At 42.1% G+C, this 27,133-nt stretch overlaps 1 protein-coding gene across 1 annotated transcript in view; it reads left to right on the top strand.

The window, feature by feature from the left end:
- The window catches only part of KIF26A (kinesin family member 26A), a gene marked incomplete at its 5' end in the record, with an annotated part of 102,483 nt that extends 79,036 nt beyond the window's left edge, over window positions 1-23,447 (top strand). Inside the window, 11 exons of the mRNA XM_082318600.1 lie at window positions 6,834-7,043; window positions 8,994-9,087; window positions 9,566-9,828; window positions 10,079-10,262; window positions 10,561-10,720; window positions 12,438-12,600; window positions 13,161-16,545; window positions 21,124-21,314; window positions 21,771-21,791; window positions 22,214-22,364; window positions 22,907-23,447. Of these exons, the coding sequence (XP_082174726.1) occupies window positions 6,834-7,043; window positions 8,994-9,087; window positions 9,566-9,828; window positions 10,079-10,262; window positions 10,561-10,720; window positions 12,438-12,600; window positions 13,161-16,545; window positions 21,124-21,314; window positions 21,771-21,791; window positions 22,214-22,364; window positions 22,907-23,082 (4,998 nt within the window). The 3' untranslated portion in view covers window positions 23,083-23,447. The remainder of the gene's footprint in view (window positions 1-6,833; window positions 7,044-8,993; window positions 9,088-9,565; window positions 9,829-10,078; window positions 10,263-10,560; window positions 10,721-12,437; window positions 12,601-13,160; window positions 16,546-21,123; window positions 21,315-21,770; window positions 21,792-22,213; window positions 22,365-22,906) is intronic.
- Window positions 23,448-27,133: the final 3,686 nt, after the last annotated feature.

Genomic DNA, 27,133 nt, shown 5'->3' with positions numbered 1-27,133 from the left:
AAAAATAAGTGATTTCATTGGAAAATGGTCTTTATTCAACTGACTGTGAATTCTTTGTAATTTCTTGCTGAGAAATCTTAATTCAGAATGGTGGATGTCTAAACATAATTATTTAATTAACCTGCTGTTATACGCCATTTTGTGAACATTGGACAAAATTAACTTCCTGGCTGCACGATGCCTGTCAAGGATGTGTGTTTCCAGGGAATATTTAGTGTCCATTCAAATTTGGTATAATGACATTTATTGCTAAAGACCAAATTGCTTGTTCATTTAGGGATTATGATACTGCTGTAATGCAGAATATGACCAACATTTTTAGAATGGATTCCAGTATAGTGCCAGCACTTTCCCAAAATAGACAGATAAAGTCAGAATTTATTTTAGTAAAAAAGGCTTGAGCGCATGTATTTTAAAATTTTACATGCTTTTTAATTCATTCCTTGTATTTTTTTCCTTCTCATTCTGTCTAATTTGAAACTTGACAACTATATAAGCAGCAAATGCTAACAAAGCATCACTATAAACACATGAACACTGCACATCCGCTGATTTCAAAGGAGGTACCATATGTTACAGTTATGCCTGTGCTAACATACTTGGCTGGGTCAGGCTCTCAATTTCCTCAGTGTTCAAAATGCCGTGGAGTCTAGTCATTACTTAGTGAATTAGCGGAGTCTTCTCTGTCTACATGTCTGCCCCAAATTAAACTGCATAGAGTATTTGGCACCCTTCACTGAAAGATGAACAACCAACTTTCTGAGATATATATAGTATTTTTTGTATTCATTGTTTAAAACATGTAGTAGAGGTCCGTGACAGTCTTAGGAACAGAATCCAAATCATCTGATTCTTTAAGTATGAGACTGTCCTTCCCCTTTGTCTGGTCTCAGAGTTGATAGCCCTTCCATCTCTTTTGATTACGGGGTAATAATCAATGTGCACCTGACTGTCTCAGTCTCCTGGCTGTTTCTGTCTAAAATTGTGTAGGATTGTGTCATTCTCTCTCTTATCACTGGCTCTTTTCTCTACAAATTCAGCCTTGGACGTGATTTCTTCTGGGACGACGCATGCCTCACTGGTCTTGGACGAGTTTTGTGTTCATTGATGCGTGGCTTTGCCGTAGCTCCATTCAATTCAGCATATCCAAAATACATGGGCTGTGTTAGACAAAACTGCTAGCTTGACTCTGGCCATCAGTGTCATGTTCATGTCAGAGAGTTGCTTTGAAATTTGGGTTTCACGGCTTTTTGGTCTGTCTCTTACTTTCTCCAAACCTGCTTTCTGACACTGACATATGCTTGATGTTTTGCACTTGACGAGTCCTGCAGTCAGCCCATTTTTTTGGTTGCTGTGACTCACTTGTCCTGTTCTCCTCAACTCCAGCTGGTTCAGTATGCAGGGGGAGGTCTGGAAATCATGAGTCCACGCGAAGGGGGCACATGGGAATGGCACTCCTGGAGGAGGTCACAGCATAGGAACAGTGACTGCCACATGGCGATGGGGCACAAGGTCTCTCCTTGTGACCCTTAGGTGTGAAACAGGGTAGACAGTAGCAATGGAGGAGGAGGGCTGTAAGAGGAGGAAGGGCAGGTACCAGCCAGGATGTAAATCCCTCAGTTTTTGAGATGTTTCATTGTTTAGGTCAGAATTGTTAAATATGCGTATGTATTTGACTTTTATAAGGGTCCAAGATGTCAAGGTCTAGAGTTTTGGCTCAGGGCTCCAACAAATTACTGATATTTGAGTGTACTGTATGGTTCTGTGGTTCTCCAGTGGTCTCATCCGATGTTTCTAAAACTGTATGGGATTTAGCCCCATAGTCCTCCACATAGCCATTGTCCTCCACACAGGGGACTTTTTTTTTTCCCCTCTCATTTTATTCAGAAATCTGCCCTTTGCCAATTTGTCTCCCTTAAAATTCTTTGTGCACACATAAAACTGCGGTATGGCTTTTGTTTTTCTGCTACAGCATCCATCCGCTGGGTTTGCCCTTACATAGCTGGAGCAAATGAATTCTAGCTTGCAGATGTTTGCTTTTATAGCCTCTTCTCTCTGACTTCCACTCTAGGCTGACAGACAGATAAACTTTTAAAAAAAAAACAAACCCCAAAACAACTCCTTGATTGCTATGAATCTCTCTCCCATCCTTGCCAGTGAAGGTTAAAATTGCAGCCATTGTTGTGCTGGGTGCGTGAGCCTCTGACCTTACGCCACCCATTTCTAGGGCTTTTCCAAATTATGTGCTCGTTCATTTACTTTTAAAATTCTTTATCTTTTAATGGCATATTCAGGATGTATTTGCCATCTTCTTTTCCCAGACACTTTTGATTTTAATAGGGTTTCCTTCAGCAATTTTGCTGACATCCTGGTTCCTGCAGAAACATGAATTTGGAAAGTTCAGCAGCTGAGTGTTAACCTCCAGTGTACAAAACCCTCCAGATTAGAGTTGGTTAATTAATGGGATACTTCAGTGGTTTGCATGATTTAGGCTGTCTTCAGGCACTGAGAAAAATGTTAATAATGTGCAAGTATTGTGATGTTTGTGTTTCTTTTATTTGCAGAAATTGAATGCAAATACAAACCTATCCTCTTTTTCTATCAACATGCTCATTAAAATGGAGCATCTATCCAATATTCAATGTCTGTATGAATGTCTATGTGCAAATCCTTGATAATGATAAACTTCCACTTGTAATTCTTTTTCTTAGCCTGCATCTTTCTGTGACATTGAAGAAGAATACACAAAAGGGGGGGGGGGGGGGGGAAAGGAGTTACTAAAAATCCCCAGTTCTAGCAGGAAGGGTCACCCCCATCACATGAAGGTTGTGCCATCTTAGCTCTCCTCAAGGAGTCTAAAAGCGGTCAGAGCAGAGGTGCCCTGAGCCTGAGATGACTTTTCTGGAATTGCCATATTTATATTATCTTTCCTTTTTTGTGTTCTTTCTCTCCCTGAGCCACCTGCCATTCCTTTTAGCTCTCTTTTTTTTCCCCAGTCCTGTTCTTGTTCTTTCAGATCTGTCTTCTGTTTCTTCATTCATTCTCCTGTAAATTCCTTATCTTCTGTTTTGTTTGCTTTGTGCAAGTGTTACCAGTAGCTGGTACTGCTGCAGTTGGAACTGACCACCAGAAAGCTGGCCATATTGTTGAATAACTGCCCACAGAGGGTGTGATCCTGAGTGGGCCTGAAATTAATGTTATTGCACTGAATTCTAGTCATTCATTTTCATAAGCAAATAAAAGCATTAGAGTACAGCGCAGGTTTTGCTGCTATGCTCCCCAGTTACAGGCCAAAGTTACTTTTAAATTTGCAGGTTCCCATGTTTTCTTGAATTCTCCACTCGCTGCAAGCCCTTTTAGCTAGGTGATTTCCTTCACTGCACGTTGCTGTCCCTACAGGTGAGCATATCTTTGTATGAGAACTGGATAAAGAGACCCAGGAGAAGATGCAGTTAAGTCCATCCTTAAGGCAGGAACCGTGCTGGCTCTATAGTATGCTGCTTTTTCTGCAGTACTTATCCCAGAAGAGTACTGGGATGAACTTCAGAGCTGACAATATAAACCTGTCACTTAAGATTGGACCTGAAACACAGGAGGGCAAGAAGTGTAAGAAGAATAAATAGCATAACACCAAACCTTTCTTTTACATACTTAGAAGTGTGTGCATGCACCTGGGATGTGCCTGCACTTAGTTTTTCTTGTTGTGAAGGGGTATGTTTGAGTAATCTTTGTGCTTGTTGGTACTTTCATGAGCATTTCCGCTTCATTTCCGAGTGAATTCAGAGCCTGGCTTAGCATCATGAATGAGTGTGATACATCATAACCCTACAAGTTCTGGTAGGCATCACTTATAGATTTCATGGGCAGAGAAGCTAAATTTGAAATCGGTGTTTTTCTACTCTGCAAATCAGCTTTTATACAGAAAATGCTAAAAGCAGAATTCCCTCGAGCTGCTTTTCTCTTCCCCCTCCCATTTTTCTTGAAAGATCACTTCCACTGTAAAAATGAGGATGACCCTTGAGGCCTGTTAAGTTTGGGATCCGATCCATTATGGGAAGCTATTTTAGTATCTTTCCCCATCAGAGAGGTGGTCTCAAAAGCTGATTTGACACACAAGGTTTTTCTGGGGGTGAAGCCATCTTTGTGTTAGGGGGAGCAATGCTCTGATGGAGGTAACTTGCTGTTTAGGTCAGGAGCAAACCAATTTTCCTCTTATCCAAGCTCTGGCTGCTATAATCTAATAATAGGTGGAAGAGAGAACAGAAAGGACTGTTTACAGAAGTGCTTTGAAAACAGCATATATTTTAAAATTCATTTTAATCAAGTGACCCTGAAGTGGGCATTTGTATTTATATATATATTTAGGTGTTGTGTTTTTTTTTTTTTCCCTGAGGGAGGTTATTTTTCTGAGCACCTTAGTAGCATGTCAAGGTTGAGCTAGCAGGCTAATACACAAAGCTGGCTTCATGGAGCTTTTATGGGGAAACAGCCTTGAGTGTGTCACCTCTGGTGCACTTTGCTTTTAAAGCAGCTGTTTCATTTATTCTAAGGTTTGCTTATTTTCTGGGACTGGATTTTCATATTCATATCACTATGAAAGGGGAAAGAAAAGAAAGTGTTGAAATCAGGGGACTGCTAGAGTCAGTAGGTGAAAGAATTTGCTGCTACCTTTGGTGGAGTCTCCTGCAGTGTTTACTGGAGGGGTTGATTGTTTCTTAACCCCTTTGTTTGGAAAAAATGTTGGGGAAAAGCTTTTATAGCCACTTTCTGGAAAATATTCTCTGTGAGGATGCTTGAATAACTGTGCAGGGATGCCTGTGTGCAGCTTAGCCCCCGTTGAAAGTAGGAGCTGGAAAAATGAAACAGTTGAGGACCTAAATGAAATTTTCAAATTACCCACCCTCCCCAGCTGCTAAAGGCAGGGACATTTCAGCATGGTGCTTACTGCTGCACCCACCCATCTGCTGTGGAGCATCCTGGCTTGGACACTACATATTCACTTGCATCCACTGGGTGCAGGTGTGTATGCCATCACCTTGTCATCTTGTCTGGTATGAAGGACAATCCTGGAGGGTGGCTCAGCCTGCTCTGGTCTCTGTTCCTTGCCTGCATTTCCCATGTTGTGCTTTGCTGAAGTAGTTTTTCAGCTTTGGTTCTTCCTTTGCCATTATTTCTCTGGATACAGGAGTGCGGGGAAGTGCTGACTGCAAAGCGCATGTTTTTTGTAAAGACACAAAGAATGTGTCGGTGTAATAAGTGCCCACCATTTTAATGAAATAATGTTCTCAGAACGTAGTAAATAAATAGGAGTCAAATTGTTCGAGCAGATTTAAGGTTAAATTTAGCAACAAAAAGTTACTGAAAAGGAGAATCATTCTTTATCACAGAGGGATGCTTTCCAAGGCAGCTTCCCCCTGCAACATCCAGCTCAGGGCTAGAGGTGGGCCTGACTCAGATCAGCAAGTGACTGCATGCTCTGTGTTTGGAGGGTTCACCTGGTGGTTTGCAGCAGAGGGGTTGCTATCTGTCACTCCCCTTCCAAATCAGGTGTAAGTGCTCTAAAAGGAGTGGGTGTTTTGTGGGTCAGTAGTTGCGCTGCAGAAGATGAAGCTCCTGATGGGCGCTCTGGAGAGTACGGGTGTAAATTGTTCCAGCTTTGCTGGCTGTGGTGCGTTACAGCCACGGAGGCTCTTCACCCAGTGAAACTAGATGGTTAACACTGGTGCTGTGAAAGTTGTCTGGTAGTTGGATAAGGAGATAGTACTGTTCAGCTTGTTGTTGAAACATTTCATATTGGCCATGGAAAGTCACTCTGGCTGAGCATTGCTTTTCTCTTAAGTTTGATCTGCTGGGCAGTGTAGAATTGAAGACTGGCAAAGTGATTCACTGCGCCTGTAGTAGTCATTTACTTCAGTGCAAGGTGTATAAAACACGCTGGTTCTGACCTGGGAGCATTTCATAAGGATAAATGCTTGTACGTGGGTGTGAGGCAATATTTCACAGGTTTTCAAAGTAAGAGTATGATTTTCAGAAAGCTTAAAAGAATCAGGTGTGCAGCCTTTGCTGAACTTTAGTGAGACCCAGTCACTTGGCTCCCATAAGCTGCTTTGGAAATCACAGCCAACATGCCTGAGCTCTCTAAAAATGCTGTCTTAAAATGCCATGTGTAGGGAATAGGCATTTGCAGTGCTGCAATAGAAATGTACTTTGTGAGTGGTTTCTTTTCAAGCTTCTTGACCTTTTAATGCTTTTTTTCCTTCCCTTCTTTCCCATTAAATCTGCAACTAACCACCAAAGAGCTTAGCAATGACAGCATAAAGGCATCTGCCTGGGAAGGCTATAAGAGAAGCACCTTTTTATTAGAAGAACGTGAACCAGGAATTGAGAGTTCCTAGATTTAGTTCAGTTTGAATGCACTAGCTGTTTGAGCCTTGCGTTATTCAGGCTGATTTTCAGAGTGAATTGGTTTGTGTTTTCAGTCACATTAAGTACTTGAAAGGTAGGAGACCAGAGTTTTCTTTTCTTTAAGCATGGTATTACACCTACAGTGGATTATACCTGCAGATCAGACATTTATAAATTGAAATGGTAAAACTGGAACAGAGTCAACTGAAGGGACAAAGTGCACCTTTAAAAGCTAGGTCAGTGAAGACCCCAGGGTGGAAACCAGGCTGGAAAATCTGGCTCTGGTTTTGTCCCACGGTTGTTCTGACACACCTAAATATTACAAATGAACGTGTCATGGGAGGGGGAGTGGGTTTGGGAGGAATGCTTTGCATGCGTTTATCTGTAGCTGGGAACTCAAGTTGTCACTGTCTTCTGAATTCTTGCAGGTGAAAGTGATGGTAAGGATTTGTCCCTCTCAAGGAGCACATGAAACATCCGAATCCATGTCCTTCCTAAAAGTAGACCCGCGAAAAAAACAAATTACGTTTTATGATCCAGCGGCAAGTGGGCCTTCCAATGCAGGTCACAGGAGAGGCGTTGTTGCTGTCCCAAAGATGTTTGCCTTTGATGCGGTTTTCCCCCAGGATGCTTCGCAGGTACTGGAGTCAATTGCACAAATCTCCTGAGTCTTCTCATGGCCACTGCATTTGATTGCCTTAAGAGTTCTTTCTGTTTCTGGGGAATTTTATTTGAATGAGTTGCCTTAATGTCTGGAAAAAACATGGTAATTAATAGACAAGTGGGTAAATTCTTACATTTTCAGTTTAGTTGAGATGTAAAATTAAGGAGTAATAGCTGGGGAGATGGATTTGCCGACTAAATTATCTTCCTGCATTTTCTCTTGTTAGAGAAAGACATACAGCCAATTTGAAATTCACTTTTCCATCCAGTTAGGTTTTAACCCATTTGATGTCACTGAAATAAAGTCCTTCCCCACTGCTTTCAATGGGAAATGAACATGTGCTTAACGTTAAACTAAATGCTGCTGTTAGGAGAAGAGATACAGCTAACCCCGTGGGATTGCTATACCGAAACAGTTAGGGAGCTTTTATATCTTCCTCGCCTTTTCCAGTTTGTTTATACTGTGGTTTTGGCTGATTATTTTATCTTGATGGTGGTGCTGATGGTGCATGCCTTTCTCTTGCCCTGCAAAAGGGTGTATTTGTACAGTAGTAGCCCCAGACCTGAAATGTGATACCCAGATGGGGTGGATGGTATTTGGGAGGATTGGGGGCTGCAGTATATTCGGTGAGACTAGACACCTGAAATTTCCTTCTGGGAAAAATCTTGGGTTCAGAAAAAAAATCCTAGAACAACTTTAAAAAGAGGAGAAAAATTAAGCAGAGTATGAAGTACTACTTCAAGTTTGAACTGCCTGAAAAAAAGAAGGGTTTGATGAAAGAAAAATAAACTACAAAACATCCAAGGTGAAAATGCTACATTAATGTTGAGAAAACATGACAAGATCTAGTTTAGAATCAGATCTTCTCCTAGGATTTTGTTTCATTTTTTAAAGTCCTAGCCAAGCACTAAAGATGGAGAATAACCTCCCACACAGATCAGTGCCTAAAACAATGGTAATCATGCCAGGAGGCTGGTTTTAAGATTCTGCATAAGCTCAAACAGCATCTTTGTGCAGAAAGACACAACAGTGATCTCAACATTAGCCCAGAACTGGAAGCAGCTTTTTCTTACTTGTGTTGCCAGCTCTGCTGCAAAGTGGCCGGTCACAGTCTGCTTCTCTGCTGGTTTTGGCACCAGTCCTTCACATTGCTGACCCCCAGTTTGGGCTGGGCTCTTTCAGGTCCTTGTGGTGGGCCTGTTGGGTGGCCTGTTTGTGGTGTTTCTGGGTGACGTTGGCCAGCACAGCCACTTCTGTGCAGGCGTTGTTGCTCGAGGCAAGCTTGCTGCCATGCACCTGCAAACAGAGCCTTATCATTTCACTGTAGTTACATATTTACACCAACCCTCTCCCCGGCCCCCAGTTGCCGTACTTAATAGATCATCTTATTGTATATTTGAAACCTTCACTGACGTGGATAAACTGGTTTTAGTACACTCAAATATGTTAGCAAGTTCTCTTTATTGATGATGATGTTTCCCCTGGAAGAGGAAAATGTGATACTATGAAATCTTATTCAGGGATCTTAATGCATTTTCTCTAGTATAAATGTCTTTTTAATTCCTGTGAGCACTCTTGAGTAGCTTAATTTCAGTGGAGTTGCTACTATTGCTGAATAGCCTTGGCTAAGCTATTATACCAGCAGGAAGCCTGGTTGGATAGCATTCAGTTTGCTACATTAGTCATAGAATCAATATTCCAAGAGAATTGGTTTAATAGAATTGAGAACTATTTTAGGCTGTAGTAGCATATTTTATTATTTTTTAAGATAGCATAGTTACTAAAATAATAGGACTGATGCCATAAAAATGGGGAGAATATTGCACCTCAAAAATATTGAGTCATTCATCTTATTATAGAAGAATAGTAAAAAACACAGCAGTATATGCTCTTTTACTTATTTGTCTCCAATCTTTCTTTTCAGGCTGAGGTATGCTCTGGAACAGTAGCAGAAGTAATCCAGTCTGTTGTGAATGGTGCAGATGGTTGCATATTTTGCTTTGGTCATGTCAAGCTTGGTAAGCTCCCAAATTCGTTACAGTTAATTACTATGTCAGTCTGGTAATTACATGCTGTCAGCTCCTGGAACAATAAACCTGGAGTATATGAATAGATTAGAATTTCTTTTTAATTAGCTTTGCAAACTTATCATGGTTTATTTCTACACTGGGATTGTAAGTTTTAATTTGAAAAGGTAAAACGTAACATCAGATTAGCTTATTTAAGAGCAAGTTTATATAGATGCATTGTGATGAAAATCAAAAGATCAAAGATGTTTTTAACATTAATTTGCTGTGGGTCTGAGTTACAAAAATTGCAAAGCTAATTGAATAAATAGTAATGGATTAATAATTAAATATTTTGCATTTTTGCATCTGTTCTTTCCCATTATCTGTGCAGCACATGACATTGCATGTAATGTACAGTGGTGATATGAAGAGACACTGTCTTGTACAAGAAAGGTGAATTAAGTTCATGTTTGTCTTTTCATTCTAGGAAAATCTTTTACCATGATTGGGAAAGATAATTCCACACAAAGCCTTGGTATTATCCCCTGTGCAATTTCTTGGCTCTTCAAATTAATCAATGAACGTAAAGAAAAAACTGGGACTCGTTTCTCTATTAGAGTATCTGCTGTGGAGATCAGTGGCAAAGATGAAAACCTTAAGGATTTGTTAGCTGAAGTAGCCACTGGCAGCCTTCAGGATGGCCAGTCTCCCGGGGTTTATCTAAGAGAAGATCCAATATGTGGAACCCAGGTATAATGGATATCACAACATAGATTTTTCTGAGCCTGACTTTCTTCTGCTTTTTATTTCCTTTTATCTGACGACAATTATGACAACTTTTAAGACAGTAAAAAAATTTATTGCTTTTAATTTATAAGCCCTTCTCCCATGGTGTACATATTTGTTCTTTTAGTGCCCTAGAGATTTAGCCAGTTTAGCAAAAAAATAATAAAAAAAAATGCCTCTGTGCTAATTAGTCATTTTCTTGTTTATATTCAAGCTTCAAAACCAAAGTGAGCTAAGGGCCCCGACAGCAGAGAAAGCTGCCTTTTTCCTTGATGCTGCAATTGCTGCCAGAAGTACCAGCAAACCTGAATGCGAGGAAGAAGATAGGAGGAATTCACATATGCTCTTTACTCTTCACATATACCAGTATCGCATGGAGAAGAGCGGCAAAGGAGGAAGTATGAACCTTCTTACCATATTGTTTATTTTTAAATGATGTGGTTTTGGGTTAGTTTAAACAATAATTTGCAATAAACTTAAAAAGAAAAAATGAAGTGAACCCTCAAGCCAGTCGAGTCACCTTTAACTTTGGTAGCTGTGGCTAATATCTGGTTTCCTTACTATTAATATTTAATTTGGTCATTATCCTATGCTGTATTCATTATTTTCCTCATTTGAATACATTTTGAATACCAAGTTTGGCTTGAGTCCATGCAAGAACGTGATGTACAACTGTTTTTCCCCTTTTTATTTTAGTGTCTGGAGGACGCAGCCGTTTGCATCTCATTGATCTAGGGAGCTGTGAAAAAGTGCTGAGCAAGAGCCGAGATGGAGGAGGCTCTCTATGTCTGTCTCTCTCTGCCCTGGGCAATGTAATTTTGGCCTTAATTAACGGTGCTAAGCATGTGCCATATAAGTAAGTGAATTATTGTCTGCATTATCTTAAATTTGTGGCTGGTCTTGCCTTAGCAATGAAGTGCATCAACAATTTACTCTTTACCTAAGATGAAGTTAAAGGAAGTTCTGTCAGAGAGGGGTCTGTCTTCTTTTAAGGTCACTTCTGTATTACAGATACACATATCTATTCATCTACCTGTCTATACATATGCGTACATACACACGACTTTTTAAATGTCACATAGTAACATGAAATTACGTGGCTAAAAATTATATGTATATTGGTATATACTTAAGTTGGGTGAAATGTTGGGGAGGGTTTGATTGTTGAAAAAAGCAGGGGAAAATGGCCAAACCGTTTTTTTTCCTTCTATCTCCTCTTTGTTTCCTGTGTTTGGAATTTAGACTGATCTCAGCCAGCTGGACGTTAGTGAACAATTTCATCAAAATTTCGTAGGATTTTCTCTGCTTTTTCCAAATTTAAAAAATGTACTGAAATTTCAGAAAATACTAGAGTTTATCAAGTGTGGTCATCAAAGGTTGTTATTTCTGTATGCCTTTTTGAACGATACATCTTTTCAGTTAAAAAAAAGAAGACCACCATGTTGCACATTTGTTTAGCAGAAGGGAACATTTAGGTGTGTTCCTTTGTGGAGTGTACCTGACAATAATATTATGTCAAACACACCTGTGGGGAGCCCAGCTTAAAGACAACAGCCACATTGTAAATACCCTTACCAGAACTTGGCCTTCAGTCCTTAAATTTAATTGCTGCTTGTCTTCATGCGTTATAACTTTGTGCTGTTGTTATCAATCATGTCATTTCACATATTTATCTAGTGCTGCATCTCAAACAGGTGTTCTTTCTGTCTGTATTAGGCAGAAAGATAATTTCCTCAGGCTAGTTGCTAGGTTTGTGGATGGAGTAGAGGATGGATGGGTTAGAATAGGGAAGGGCAGATCCTCAACTTTGTCACCTACCATGGTTTAGTGAGCAGACATGACGGTAGTTCCCACATGTTGGGCCAGCTCAGGGGGGCGAGAGGAAGCAGCCTCCAAGGAGCCCTGGGGAGAGATGTCTTGGAGACCAGTCAAGGACAAAATATCACCTGTCTTGTCAGCTTTGCTGTCCATGGTGGAGGACTCGCATCACCAGCAAAGCCTTCAGACAGACATTCTGCTTTCCATTTGCTATGTCAGAGCAGAGCACAGCAGGCAGAATGGAAACTAGATTAGTTGGGGTGACACTGATAATATATTTCTGATATCTAACATTGTTATATTTGTTTAGAGATTTCTTATAATTTCTGTTGACTTGGTTTTTTTACTATTATCAAAATTGTTTGCATAGAGCTCACAGAGCTTAGCTATCCAGGTACTAAGTCTGCTCAGCTAAAAATACAGCACTCATGAGCTTTTTGGGTAATATGAGCTAAACCTGAGATGACTAAACTAGTTATCAATCAATTGTTTGACAATTATCTAAGTAACAAATAAAATTACTTATCATACTGCAAATACACAGGCAGATAAAGAATTAAAATATTGGTATCTTTGTATGTGTACATTTTAGACACATTTTAAGTGTGGTCAAATAATAGGAGCGTATTTCTTATCTACATGTACCATACATGCATATATCCTATGAGAGTGAAAGCACAGCTTGTGGTGTAAAAATCTGCAAAAAAAGATTGTGATTTCTTTAAACCATCCTAGTGTTCTCATTTGTTACACAGGGACAACAAGTTGACAATGTTGTTGAGGGAGTCACTTGGGAACATCAACTGCAGAACTACTATGATTGCGCATATTTCTGACTCCCCAGCCAATTATGCAGAAACTCTCACCACCATTCAGCTTGCATCGCGAATCCACCGAATGAGAAAGAAGAAATCGAAGGTTGGTTCACAAACAAGCAGAAATTAATTCATTTGAAAATGAGTTTTCCTAACCTCTCGGTGGGGGAACATGGGATTTCTCAGCAGTAAGAAGTAATACAAAATGCATAAAAGCTCAAGAGAGGAACTGACAAATGACTTGGCACTGAGCCATCATCCCACCCCCAATCCTTAATCCTGAAATTCCCTTCTTTTTTGTTCCAAACATGTATTCTTTCTTTGCTTATATGTGGAAATATCTCAAAAGCTCCTATTTGTATTAATTAAAAACCAATAAGGAAGGAACAGAAAACTGTTGAGGAGGAAGACAATGCATAATATTTAATAGAAATTATCTGAAAAGGTGTGATTGTAATATTGCTCCTAATACAGTAAAATCTATGTAGCATGACCTTGTTTTTTTAATTCACACTCTAACATTTTTCCACTAGATGTAGTTGTGATAGTATACACAAAGCAGAGTGTATATAGCAAACCTGACCTTTTAATCAATTATATGTACATATATATTCTTATATATCAATTTATAATAATAACTTTTGCCTTATTGATCATTTGCAGTATGCATCCAGCTCGTCTGGAGGAGAGAGTTCATGTGAAGAAGGACATGTCCGAAGACCACCCCATTTGCGACCATTCCACCCACGAACCGTTGCCCTTGACCCTGACCTTCCTGTTCTGAGTATATCTAGTGATCCTGATTATTCCTCCAGCAGTGAACAGTCTTGTGATACTGTCATCTATGTTGGTCCCAATGGTGCAGCTTTGTCTGACAGGGAATTGACAGATAATGAAGGTCCTCCAGAGTTTGTTCCCATAATCCCATCCCTAAACAAGAAGAGAAGTAAAGACAATTCTGCTATTGGTAGGAGTTCTGACAAGGACCATTTTAAATGCAACACTTTTGCTGAACTGCAGGAAAGGTTAGAGTGCATTGATGGAAGTGAGGAACCTATCAAATTTGCTTGTGGAGAAGTCTCTGTTGTGTCCAATTGTAGTCCAGTCCCTGGAGGTACAGAAAATGCACAGTCTAAGCTGATAAAAGAAAAAATATCTTCTCCTTCTGGAGGATTTAAGAAACCAGTTCCACAAGAAACTGCATCTCCTAAAAAAGGACATAACCTTCCTTTCCAAGCTGTTGCACCAAGGGGTGGCAATGACAATTGTCATGAAAAGAGCACACCTCACTTGAAAACAGAGCTTTCCAAGCCACAGAGCAGAGCTGACAACAAAATAATAGACTCGATACTGGAGGGAGAGAGAGAGACAATCACTGATTCCCTGCAGTCCTCAAGGTGTAGCCCTTCAAGGAATCCGGAGCAGAATAAGGCCACAGCTGAATGTGTCATTAAGGAAAAGTCCTTGTACATGAAGAGACCCTTGCCAAGCCCAGCACCTCCACCTCCACAGCAGAAAGAGCACGTACCGAGCTCTAAAGCTGAGAATTTGGAGCTGGACAATAGCAATGCAGTTCGGACTCCTCCTGTGGGAATGAGCAAGCAGATGGGAAACAAACCTGAGCAAAACCCCGTAGGAAGCGCATTCCTGGTTGGTAGCAATGCCCAGAATCAGTCAGGTGCGATAGAGGTACACAGCTTCAGGTCAGCATTCAGAGGGAAATGTTTTGACCGGGATATACTAACCACCACGGTGACTTTGCAGCAGCCTGTTGAGCTGAATGGAGAGGATGAGCTTGTTTTCACTGTGGTGGAAGAACTATCCATTAGTGGGATTATGGATAATGGAAGACCTTCCAGTATCATTAGCTTTAACAGCGACTGCTCCCTTCAGGCCCTGGCATCGGGTTCAAGGCCGGTCAGTATTATCAGCAGTATAAATGATGAGTTTGATGCTTATACCTCACAGGAGACTTCTACTGGTGTAAATATTGATATTGTTGTGCCCTTTGCTAAGGATCCCTTTACCAGTAGCAGACGTTCCTCCATCAGTTCATGGCTTAGTGAAGTCAGTATCTGTACAATCGAAAGTGATGGAGCCCAGTCTAGTGACAGTTTTGTCGCACAGTCGTCTTACAGCTGTAATAAGTCCGAGGAACCCTTCAACTTGGATTCATCCCATTTATCCGTCCCCCTGAAAAGCGCTCTGAACGACAGTGGATTTTGCTTCTCTGAACTGGAGAGTGAGAGCTTGAGTTCCAGCAAGCTGTCCTCAGGCATCAGCAAAAGCCCTCAAACCCCTGAAACTACCAAAGCATCTCAGATAAAAAGTGCTTTTTGTGTCACTGATCAGCCCGTAAAAATAAAATTTAGTAATTCTCGCGATACGCCTGTGATAGAAACAATACATTCTAGTCTTCCTAGGAAAACAAAAACTACCTCATCTCCAATCCACAATAATACTGTCCTCAGCTATAAAGAGCTGCAGAATTCGCATGGTATATTTGAAGATCCCTGGCTGTTGCGCACCGATTATCAGTTGGAAGCAAAACCTACAGACTCGCTGCTGTCTCCAAAATCTCACACATTTGGTACTGAGAAACAGCCAGGAAAAGCTGCCCAGTATTTTGGTGCAGCATCCAGGCCAACGAAGTCACAGACTATGCTTGCCTGTTCGCAGAGGGTTGTGGATGGTTGTGAAATGGCCTGCAAATCCTCCAGTGGAGCTGCAAAGAAGTCAGAAGTTCCAATGAAGATGCCACAGCTGAAGAGAGGAGCCACCACACTGGGAGTGATGCCAGTGTCACACGCTAACAGTACTTTGTCGGAGGCCGTGACCCGAGGGAATTCGGATGCTCCCTTGGCCACTGGCAGCTTGAAATCATCACTGGGAAAGAAGAGCGCACTACAGAAGTCAACCATGTTGCCCAGGCCAGGTGGGCCAACGCCTCCAACACCTCCTGTACGCAAATCAAGCCTGGAGCAGAAACCTGTTGGTCTGGGTAATGGTGGGGGAAAACCCTCCAGCCTGGACTTTGCTAGAGCTGCCACGCCAAAGGCTGAAGACGAAGCAGATTTGCGGTTGAAAGCTGGGTCTTACTTCAGTGAAAGCACCAGCAGCAAAATGAACCTGAAGGGTGACCACTCTTTGCCCAAGATGACATCCAGCTTAAAGGCAAAGGCGTCAAAGAGCGAAGCCGTGCACCGTTATGGGAGCCACATGTCCCTGGAGAGGTGCGACAGCCTGACATCAGTTGGATCCAAAGCAAGCGTGGCGAGGGATAATGGGAGTGCCAGCAACAGCCGGGCAGGGCGCTCTGTCCCCAGGCTGGGGGTCCCCCCTGTTGCCTCCAGTGTGGGTTTACCAGCAGCTTTCACCACCCCTGCACCTGGTAAAAACAGCCAGGCAAAACCCACAGCTAACCAGAAGGTGCAAGCTAACGGGAATAAAAACCGGGGCCTCTCTGCCAGCGGGTCAAAGTCTCTCAGTTCCTCTGTGAAGTCCCTGGCGCAGCCCACAGGGAAGGGCTCTGGCATGGCCCCCAGTGGGAAGGCGGCCCCCCGCTCCGTGCAGCCCGTCAGCGGCAAACCCGGCCGAGGGACCATCATGGGGACCAAGCAGGCCATGAGGGCAGCCAACAGCCGTGTGAACGAGCTGGTGTCAGGCAGCTCTGCCAAGGTGGGCCACTTCCGAGGCTCCACCGACTCCGACAGCGGCAACGATAGCGGCATTAACCTCAGCGACGAGAAGTCGCAAATCCCGGTGCTGCCGTCTCCATACAGCAAGATAACGGCGCCCCGGCGGCCTCAGCGGTACAGCAGCGGGCACGGCAGTGACAACAGCAGTGTACTAAGCGGGGAGCTGCCACCGGCCATGGGGAGGACGGCTCTGTTTTACCACAGCGGGGGCAGCAGTGGCTATGAGAGCATGATTCGGGACAGCGAGGCCACCGGCAGCGCCTCCTCGGCACATGACTCCATGAGCGAAAGCGGGATGTCATCTCCAGGCCGGATGAGGAGCCTCAAGTCCCCCAAAAAACGATCAACAGGTAAGAAATGAGGGGGAACGTGGCCAGGTGTCCACTGGCACTCCACTGTGTCCCTGAGGATGGGGGGGTTTCATGGCATCTCTGACAGAGAGGAGGTTTGGGGGAAACTCAAAGCAGGGAGGTGGACTGCCTGCATGCGCTTGCGTGTGCACGCGTATTGCTGTGACAGCAGCTACTTGTCATCTATTTCACTTCAAAGCTGCAGGTGTGACACAGGTGCTGCGGCGGAGAGGGCAGGAGAGGCGCTGGGTGCCCCGGGGCGCCGGCAGCCTCCCTGCGAGGGAGGAGGCAGCAGATGGCTGAGGGGGGGATGTTCCTTCCTCCCTCAGCAGGGTCAGCAGCGAGTGCGGCACCAGGGCGGCCCAAAATAGCAGGGTGTTATGGGTGGGTTGGAAAGAGTGAGGGTGCTGGGTGGGCACTGATGAGTTTTTGTGAGGATCAAGGGAGTGTCAGGGAAGACTGGTGAGAGAAGGGCCGCGAGGAGAGGAGGAGCTCTGCTGCCAGGCGTCTGTGAGGGAATTTCAGTGAGATGGGCTGGGACTATAGTTTGGAAACAAGGGAATGGGCCTGGAGGGGAGAAGACTGTTCGTGAATTAATGAGGATTGCTGAATGTGCGTTAGATTACCCAAAGGTAAGGCTTAGGGGCAGAACAGTTAGCTGTGTACGTAAGATGCAGTGACTCTTATGTTAATTAGCTACCAGCTAATTGCAAAATTATAGTATTGCACTCTAATAGTGTTTTTATAAAGAAATTTTAGAATGTACATGTGGATACTATAAGCAACAGGAAAGCAACTGGGGGAGCTGCTCAGAAGAGGCGGCTCCGGCTGACGTACTGTGCCAAGGCAGACATGTCCGACCATGCGCAAAGGTGGGCGTAGGAGAGCCAGGTCCTCTTTCCTGCTCTCCAGTGCCTTTCCTTATTGCTTTCACAGGTGGTGCTCACATAAGTGCCGCTAGTTGTAGCCAGCTTCAAAATCAGGCTCATATGACTGCTGTTACAGTATTCATTTTTACTGATCTAGGTTGAAGTCCTGTAGTATCGTAAAGAATCAGTGGCAATTGATGCCATGTAGCTAATGACCAGCAGCCTCGTTCAGCAATCTAAGCATACTGACTTGGAAATACAGTAGAAACTAATATCAGCAATGCGCTGAATCTGAGCTTTTGGTTGGAAAGCGGTAATGATTGCAATCCCTGTAGACACCCATGATGCTCGATTCTGGCAGTAAAACCAAATGAGTTAAAGTGATGTAGGTATCATGGTGCTTTCTGGTCAAAGCAACGGAGTTGCTTCAGCAGGTGATAAATCATTTTTGAAACTTAGTGCAACATTTGCTGCAGTTCTCTTTCCATAGCGTATCAACCTCTTAAACCTTTCCTACAAATCAATATTAACAGCTGTAGAAGTTGCACACATATTGAGAAGGCATTACCCACTGATGGATTTGTATTTGGTTTTGCCCCAGGAAATGCTTATAAGGTCTTTAAAAATGACAAACTATTTCTTTTTCCAATTGAAATTGTTCTATATCAGTAAATTATGTATTACTTTTTTGGAGTGCTGTAGATTTTGAGACAATAATGTATTTTATATGTGAAATGAGGTTTCCTAGGACATTCATGAAATATTTCTTACAAGAAGTGTTTGGTGCAGACCCATTATTGGCTTAAAAAGTGTTAGAGATTCTTGGAGCTGCTTACATTGCTCCAAACTGTGTTGGAGTCATGCAGTCTCTGGATTTAAGGACAGATCTTACTCCTATATATGTCACTGGAAACCTTGTCCTCTTATCCTTTAACTTCATCCTTGGAGAAACGACATTGACCCTGGCTGGTGCAGTGGAAGGATATGAAGTTTGTCTGCTTAGTATATGTGTTTGACTGTATCTGTTCGGTGTCCTCTTCAGGGATCCCGCTGTCACCAAAGTGGTTACAGGATCAGTTACAGTGGGTGATTTCAGGAGGCAGGACTGTAGCGGTGATTCAGGCTAAATGAATTGGGGTTGTGAGAATGATGAACACGTGTTGTAGAAGTAGAATCACATCTTCCCCTTTCCAAAACATTACTGTTGTGATTGTTCTTGTTACTTAGAAATTAGCAAGGATGCAATTAAGAATTAGGGATGTTTTTCTTAAGAATATATAAAGCAGGTAACTCTTCAGGTATCTATGGAGGTGTGTTGCTTTGGGGGTACCTGCTGGGATTTTGTCTCCATTTCACGTTGAAGTTTGTGACAGGGCTTACCTGACAGCCTTAACTTGCACTTAACTCTCCTGTAGAGGTCTCAGCCCAGAAATTATTTTGGCAGCACTGTCCTCTGAGCAGCACTCTCTCATCTGTTTGCTGTGCTTCCTTTTGTAAGAAGACCAGAAGAAATAAGACGCCTTATCTCTGAGTTGGTTTTCAATAAAAGGAGAAAATTAGGCACTAAATCTATTGTCACCAGTCACCCAAAAGCTGCTTATACTTACTGAGACCATGTGATATTTTGGCTTGTCTCTGGTGGCCTTCATCCCTCCTATTTACCTAGGGATTGGACTGCAACCTTGTTAACGTTGCCTGACCAGCTCTATGCATGTACTCATCCTTGACACATACAGTGTAAAGGTCAGCCTTTTAGGGAATGAAGAGATACTTATAATCACAAAAAATGCTGGACACCAAAGTGCCAACTCTTGTATACAAAAGTGCTAGCATTTTTGAAGATGTAAGTCAGTCTCTGCTTCATGAAACTTGAGCCCTAGCAGGTGCATCAAGGTGGCAGTATGCTATTTGTAAATATAGGAGCCCTCCTGTTCAGGAATTGGTGAGGTTTGTGATGCTCTGAGCTTCTGAGTGCTGGTGCAAGTGGGTGGTGATAGGCCTTGACATTAGAGGTGTCTCAAGTTGCAGCTTGGTTGGTTGCTGCCCTCTGAATGTCTCCTAATCCCACAAAGTCATTGAAAACTGCTAGTATTTAGCACCTTGTGGTGGGTTGACCCTGGCTGGATGCCAGGTGCCCACCAAAGCTGCTCTGTCACTCCCCCTCCTTAGCTGGATAGGGGAGAGAAAATATAACGTGGGTCAAGATAAGGATGGAGAGAGATATCACTCAGCAATTACCATCACAGGCAAAACAGACTCAACTTGGGGAAATTAGTTTAATTTATTACCAATCAAATCAGATTAGGGTAATGAGAAATAAAAACTAAATCTTAAAACACTTTCTCCCCACCTCTCCCTTCTTCCCAGGCTCAACTTCACTCCCAATTTCTCTACCTCCTCCCCTGCAGTGGCACAGGGGGATGGGGAATGGGGGTTGCGGTCAGTTCATCACCCGTTGTCTCTGCCGCTCCTGCCTCCTCAGGGGAGGGCTCCTCACACTCTGCCCCTGCTCCAGCCTGGGGTCCCTCCCATGGCAGACAGTCCTCCGTGAACTTCGCCAACATGAGTCCTTCCCATGGGCTGCAGTTCTTCACGAACTGCTCCGGCGTGGGTCCCTTCCACGGGGTGCAGTCCTTCAGGAACAGACTGCTCCAGTGTGGGTCCCCTGCGGGGTCACAAGCCCTGCCAGCAAACCTGCTCTGGCCTGGGCTACTCTCTCCATGGGGCCACAGGTCCTGCCAGAAGCCTGCTCCAGTGTGGGCTTCCCACGAGGTCACAGCCTCCTTCAGGCATCCACCTGCTCTGGCGTGGGATCCTCCATGGGCTGCAGGTGGACCTCTGCTCCCCGGTGACCCTCCATGGGCTGCAGGGGGACAGCCTGCCTCACCGTGGGCTGCAGGGGAATCTCTGCTGTGGCACCTGGGGCACCTCCTCCGCCTCCTCCTTCACTGACCTTGGTGTCTGCAGGGTTGGTCCTCTCACATATTCTCAATCCCCTCTCTGGCTGCAGTTGTGCAGTTCCCCCTGCCTCTTCTTAAATATGTTATTACAGAGGTGCTGTCACCTTGCCCAGCAGCAGGTCCATCTTGGAGCCAGCTGGCATTGGCTCTATCAGACATAGAGGAAGCTTCTAGCAGCTTCTCACAGAAGCCACTCCTGTAGCCCCCCCTGCTACCAAAACCTAGCCACGCAAACCCAATACACACCTTAAAGCATTGGTAGTAGTTCTAGAGGGAACTGTTTGCTCTTTGCAAAGAGGTAATAAAATGAGAGGGATCTTATATAGCCTTGCTTGGCTTTAACTGGAGGAGCAGGAGATTTCTATATTTGTCTGCCATTGCCAATATTGGTTTGAAATTACTCACTATCTCATTGCCATTGCAAGGTAATGAATACCATTGTAGCCCACCAAAGAAAAATTAATCCAGGAAAAATATTTTTGCAAGGAGAGAATAAAGAACTGATGCTCAGACATCTGCTTTGGGAGAAGAACTGCTGTTACTCCCGTCCGTGAACTAAGTGGAACATACTTTGTCAAGGTAGTAACTCTGTTAGCAGCCTGAGGGTATTTTACTAAAAGGAAAAGATCAAGAAAAGCATTTCTTCCTAAGTATCCTGAGAACCTAGATCTTTAATTCATTCACTGCAGTATGTTTAGTGGTCTGATAGTCTCTTAGAGTCTGAGGAACGCTTGTCTTTTGTATTTTAGGTCTCCAGCGTCGTAGACTGATTCCTGCTCCGTTGCCAGATGCTGCCTCCCTAGGAAGAAAACCCAGCGTCACTGGCCAATGGGTTGATCTGCCACCTTTGCCAGGCACTTTAAAAGAGCCATTTGAAATTAAAGTTTATGAGATAGATGATGTGGAACGGTTACAGCGACACAGACAAGAGGAAACTGAGGTCAGCACATATTTTACAACAACTGTAGACAACTTAAATTACAGTATACAGGCAGAATCCTTGCTTGAATGCTGGAATGGTGTTCAGGAAATTGATTGCAATTAAAGCACTATAATTATTAATTTTACAATTCATATGTTGGGGTACCCTTAACACAGAAAATGAAAATGATTACTGTCTAAAATTAATTGTGTCTAACATGACTGACGGTGTAAATGGAAGTTACCAATGAATACATTATGAGAAGACTTTATAATCTTAGCCTGGCTGATGAAACCTTACAGCCTCCCTCAACTATAGGGTCATTAACTCTTTATGTAAATGACAGGATTCTATTAAATCGGGGATGCACTGAGTTTAATTTACTTGTAATTAGAAAACACTTCAGCTAATTCTATTTTGGAGACCAGAATTCTGTATTCTTCTGATGCCTTTTTCCCATTTCTTTCATGATAGCCTTTCCAGGATGTTGAGCAGGTAGGAATGCTTTTAAGAAAATAAGAATTCATATGTTTTAGGATTAAATATAACTTTCACATTATTATTAGGCTGTGTTTATCCTTTGCACTGCTGGAAAAAATAATTCCTCTACAAACAGTAGTAATTTCAGAATGTATTATAGATGTTTGCTAATTCAGAGAAGTGCAACAAATGCTCGAGTGATGTAGCATGCTGTTCCTCTACATTAGAATCCATTAATGTAAACTTCAAATTAAAAAAAAAAAAAACCAAAAAAAAAAACCCCACCAAAACCAAAAACCACCAACCCCACAACCAAACAAAACAACCCTCCTGCTAACTCTTACAAGTAATGAGCTGGGAGCAACTTGTGTCAAACTGTTGGAGGTCAGCTCATAACAGGCAAATTCATGAAATGGTCTTTCTGTGTGTCTTAAAAGGGTCTGATGTATTTCCATACCAAGCTGAAGATACTAGAAAGGCGCCAGCAGCGAATCAAAGAAGTAAAGGCAAAGCATGAATTTTTGAAGGAAGAGTTGGAAGAGACAAAGTGCAGGTTGATGATGGATCCAAATAAGTGGAAAGAAGACTGTAAGTACTTTGCAAAAACAGTGGTATGATCAGCATGTAACAAATTTTCAGCATGTGACCAGTCCCACTGAAAAAGTTAAGCACTTGCTAAGATATTTTGCTGAATTGAGCCCTAGAATACTCTGTGACTCCATTCTATTTCTGTGATACGGGATTTGTTGAGTGCTGAGTAGTACCAGAAATGAACACAAAACCACCTCCAAACCAACCAGAAGAGAAGGTCAAAACAATGCAGAGACTCAGTGTGATGCTTGTTAATATTATATATTTATATAACCTTTTAATATCCTTCTTTCCAAAGAAGGAAAAAAAAATCTTTCTATATCCATGTTATAGCTGGGAAACTGAGGCATGAGATTTGTTCACAGACTGAATGTTGTGCTTAACTGGAGCCTCAAGGTGGAGTTTTGCATCTGCTGAACAAAGTGAAAAAAATTTTAGTTCAAAAGAAATAAAACTGTACTCTATTGACTCCCTTGTGATAGAATAATGTTTTACTATGAGCTATTTCTCTTATTCACTGATTTTTTTTTGTCTGACAGTTGAAGTGGATCCTGATCTCGATAAGGAGTCACAGGAGTACCTGGAGGCACTGGAACAAGTGACAGAGGAACTGGAGCAGTGTGTTAATCTGTGCAAGTCACATATCATGATAGTGACGTGTTTTGATATTGGAATAACAGATGCACAAGATGGAGTAAGGGAAGTGGAGGTTTGAAGAGAGGTTTTTCAAGGGACTAAGGAAGTGAAGCTGGATCGTCTGACATGAAGAAGTAAAGAGATTAAGTAGCTGGGAAGTGAAGGAGGAAAGGTGAAGCCTAAAAAGCAGCAATGAATGTTGTAAGAGAAAGAAACAGCTGAGGGATGGGAATGTTCATAAATCATTTGGTGCCTCAACGTGACCTGAACTGTACAAAGACAAAAGTAGGATCAAGTATTGCTTCTACCAGAGGGAAGTGACGAAATTTAGTGCAAACCAAGATGTTAACAAACAAACAAACAAACATACAATGCAAGTGCCTTTAAAGTTCATTTGATTTTCATTTTTTTATTTGGTGCTAGAATTAAAGCCAGCAAACCTAAGCAGACCACAAAATGTATTCCTACGAAATATTTTATACTGTATAGTGTATTTATGACTATATGTAAAAAACAAACAACATTGTAGCAAAAGCAATAAGTAAATTATGTTTTCATACCTGAACTTGCCTTCTTGTTTCATAGAAAAGCTGTTTTATGTAGCAGAATTAAAATTGTATTATAATTGTTTTCTTGGTTAGGGTTCAAGATATTTTTATGAACATTTATCTATTGAAAAGGTGTATTATGACATTTTGAGATGATTGTTTTACCTTCAGGTTTTGTATTATTACTTTTTCAGATCAAAATAAATGTTTGTTTTCCATTTTATATATACATATATAGATATATATTAACTGCTTACCTACTTCCTTGGTTATTAACCTCACTTATCACAGACCTGGTCTTTTTGGAGTAGTAAACTTAATGTGAGGAAGTCTACAAAGGGCACTGTGGTTTGTTTTGGTTTTCTTTTTTCCTCTCTGGCTGCAGGAATTGAGAATTATGTTTATTACCAAAACCATAAAACAAGCAAAAAAAAAAAGGAACAAAAAGTTTTTGTAAATGTTAAGTTAGGTCCATATTTTTATATAGTTTTGACTATAAATATAGCATTTGCATTTTGAACTTTTAAGACAAATAGTATATCTTTTTACAGTTTTTCTAAGGAAGGCAAACCCTCAGGATCAAGTTTATACATGCTGCATGAGATTTGTGCTTTTTTGAAGGAGGCCACTTAAGTGTGGAAACTATTGATAAATTGTTGCCAAACAAATACTTTTGAAAAGGTTTAATAGTGTATGTAATACCACATTTCACAATGAATCATATTTTCTAATCATCTTCCTTTTTATGGTTTTTTCAAATCCTTTGTACAAATATGTATTATAACAGCTTGCTTCAGTTTTTATCTGTGAATAAAAGATACATCTATTGTTACGATTGCTTCTTGCTATGTATGTGATTTTAATGTTCGGAAGAGAGAGGATGGCCTGTGGTACGCTGCATTAAATGTCATATTATATTATCTCTTTGCCCAAGAGAGATAACTGGGAACAGAATTTTGACATTAGTCATCATAAACCAATCGGGAAAGAGAGACAAAACACCAAAGGGTAAAATAAATAGCAATGATAATACTTATATTCTCGTAGCACTTTATAGTTTACAGAACAAAGACCTGCGGCTCACATGATTGTTTTCCCTGATGAGATGAAGCAATTAAAAATGGGTCTAAAAACACAAGAAATCTTTAGGAACTAGAATCAAGCCCTGGGCCCCACAGGTCCATCATAGCAAACGACTACATTCATTTCTCTCTGACGCTGCTGCGTTTGCTCTCTGGTTAGACAGTAGCTGTGCCTGGTCCTTGTCTCCCACTGATGCTGGCTGGAGTACCTCCAGGCAGATTGAATGTAACGCTAGCGCTTCTCATGACACCATCTCCGGTATTTTCCAGCTATTTGGCCAAACGGCCTGTAATATGTGAAATTTCCCCCTCCCTCTTTATCTCTTCTTATGTAGCCCTAGCAGCATGGCATCCAAGCAGCGAGTTCTCCTGCCCTCACCAGAGGTCTGTGAGAGGGACGAAATGCTTTCCTCCTCATTCTGCAGCTGGAGAAGTGGGAGAGTGAGAGCAAGAGTCTGATGCTTAAATACCTTTGTGGCTTTGCGTAGGTTACAAAGGATGACCTGCTCCTATCTACCTCTCTGTGATTTATCCCTGGAAAGGTGTGCACCGTGTTTACATATTGACATTTGGCACTGTGTTGGGTTGTATGCAGGGGAATGTGGCATCTAGAATTGCTGGAGGATCCCCTTGCTGATATCCTTGAATACCAGATATATTTATTAAGTTGTAAATTCCTGCTATATTTACTTTCTGTGTGCGTGCAGAAAGTTAGTTCTTCCAAAGATAGAATCAAAACCATGGAGTGATTCAATACATTGTGGGGTTTTTTTTGGAGCGAGGATCAGATAAATAAATACAGTCAAAATAAAAAAGGCAGCAGTGGGCAGAGGGATGAGTGTTTCTTAGCAAAGGGGGAAACCTGCAAACAAGAGGGCCGAAAGAGAATATATTCATGGGGAGCTCTGCACTGGGGTGTTAGGTTTTGTGCTGGTGCCATTACACTGTCCTCTGGAGATGCACATCTTAATGGTGCTGCTGCAAGGTGGGTTGACTTGTGGTAGCCTCTGAGCCCTGGGCACACCAGGGCTGGGCTCACAGTCCTTTCAGGGTAGCCTGTAACCCCCTCTTGAATAGACACAAGAGTGTTTGTTTCTTTTATTTGCCAGCCATTTACATCCTCTCCTTAGAGGTCTTCATTGTTTCTCCCCCACTCTGGCAATATTATAATCCTCTGAAATAAAAATCGAGCCGCTAATCATCCATCCCAATTTTTATAAACCTGACAATTTGTTTAAATATTCCACTATATAGCGTTTGCTGATCAGTCCTGCATCCTTTGATACTTTCTCCTTAATGTCTAACGATGGTTATGTGTTTCACAAAGTACCGAAAGAGACATTTCGGGGCTGCTTAGTTCCATGTCAACATGGCAATAGCATGCATATTAAATGCATTTAGCCTCTGGCTTGGTGACACAAAACAAGCCTGAGATGCAAAATAAGGTGAGGCACTGATGGATGAAATAGCCGACTTTTCCCTATGCAAATTCTGTTCTTCATTGATGGCTGTGGATAGTAACTTATCTTTCATATCTTGAGACCTCAGAGCCTGTAATATTCATTTCTTTTTGGTTACTTCTGCAGTCTCCAGTTAAAATTCATACAAATATATGCTTAGTTTATGATTCAAGCCTATTTTGCAAAAGCCTTAATTATATAACGATACAAATGATAATTGCAAAATAAGGCTGAATGCTTTATTTCATTAATTTTCGATTGAGATTTAATGATTTAAGAGAGCTATTAGATTGCACGCTTGAAGAAGTGATCTTGTTGGATTTATTATGGTATCAAATAAAACCTTAGAAACCCACTGGTGTTGGAGAACTGCCCAAGTTACTTTTGGCAGGGCTCATTCACACTAGAATTCTTTCTCCCTTGGTTCCAGATCTTCCCGTGAAATCCCTCACCTCCCCCTTGCTGGGGCAACCCTTTCTAGGTCCCTTGATGGCTCAGTCTACCAAGCAGCTCACATCACACATTTCCCAGCAACAAGAAAAAATGTATTGACAGTTGCTGTTTTTTTAAGCCAATGCAATGGTGACTCTAAATAAAGCCTAAGGATTAAAGTTCAGGAAGTGGGACATAAATTCCCTTTTCCTCAAACCCCACATCTCACTAGGTTTCACTAACCAGGAGGCCAGAGGTGAGCTTGCCAGTGTGTGAGGGGCAGGGAGAGGAGAGGTCCCCACCGCTCAGTCACAAGGAAGAGATGAAGTATGGACTGGACCAGAAATCAAGTGAGAAAGCAGGACTCTTATCTGGTGACCAGGGAGTCAGGATGAGGAGAACCTTGCATTCTGGACATGGTCTCCAAGTTTACTTTTGTATTTTCCCATCCAATGGTCATGGTCCAATATATAAAACTGCTCCTGGGACATGGGAGTTCAACTCACTTAGAATGCGCAAGCTGGATGGTGAGTTGGAGTCAGTAGCCACACCTGTAAGCTGTGCTGTTGCTAACCATGTCCTAAGCAGTGTACATCTACGGGGACATT

Source organism: Platalea leucorodia (assembly GCF_965183815.1).
Source record: "Platalea leucorodia genome assembly, chromosome: 7".
In the NCBI taxonomy this organism is placed as follows: domain Eukaryota; kingdom Metazoa; phylum Chordata; class Aves; order Pelecaniformes; family Threskiornithidae; genus Platalea; species Platalea leucorodia.
This window is presented reverse-complemented; position numbering and strand designations above follow the sequence as displayed.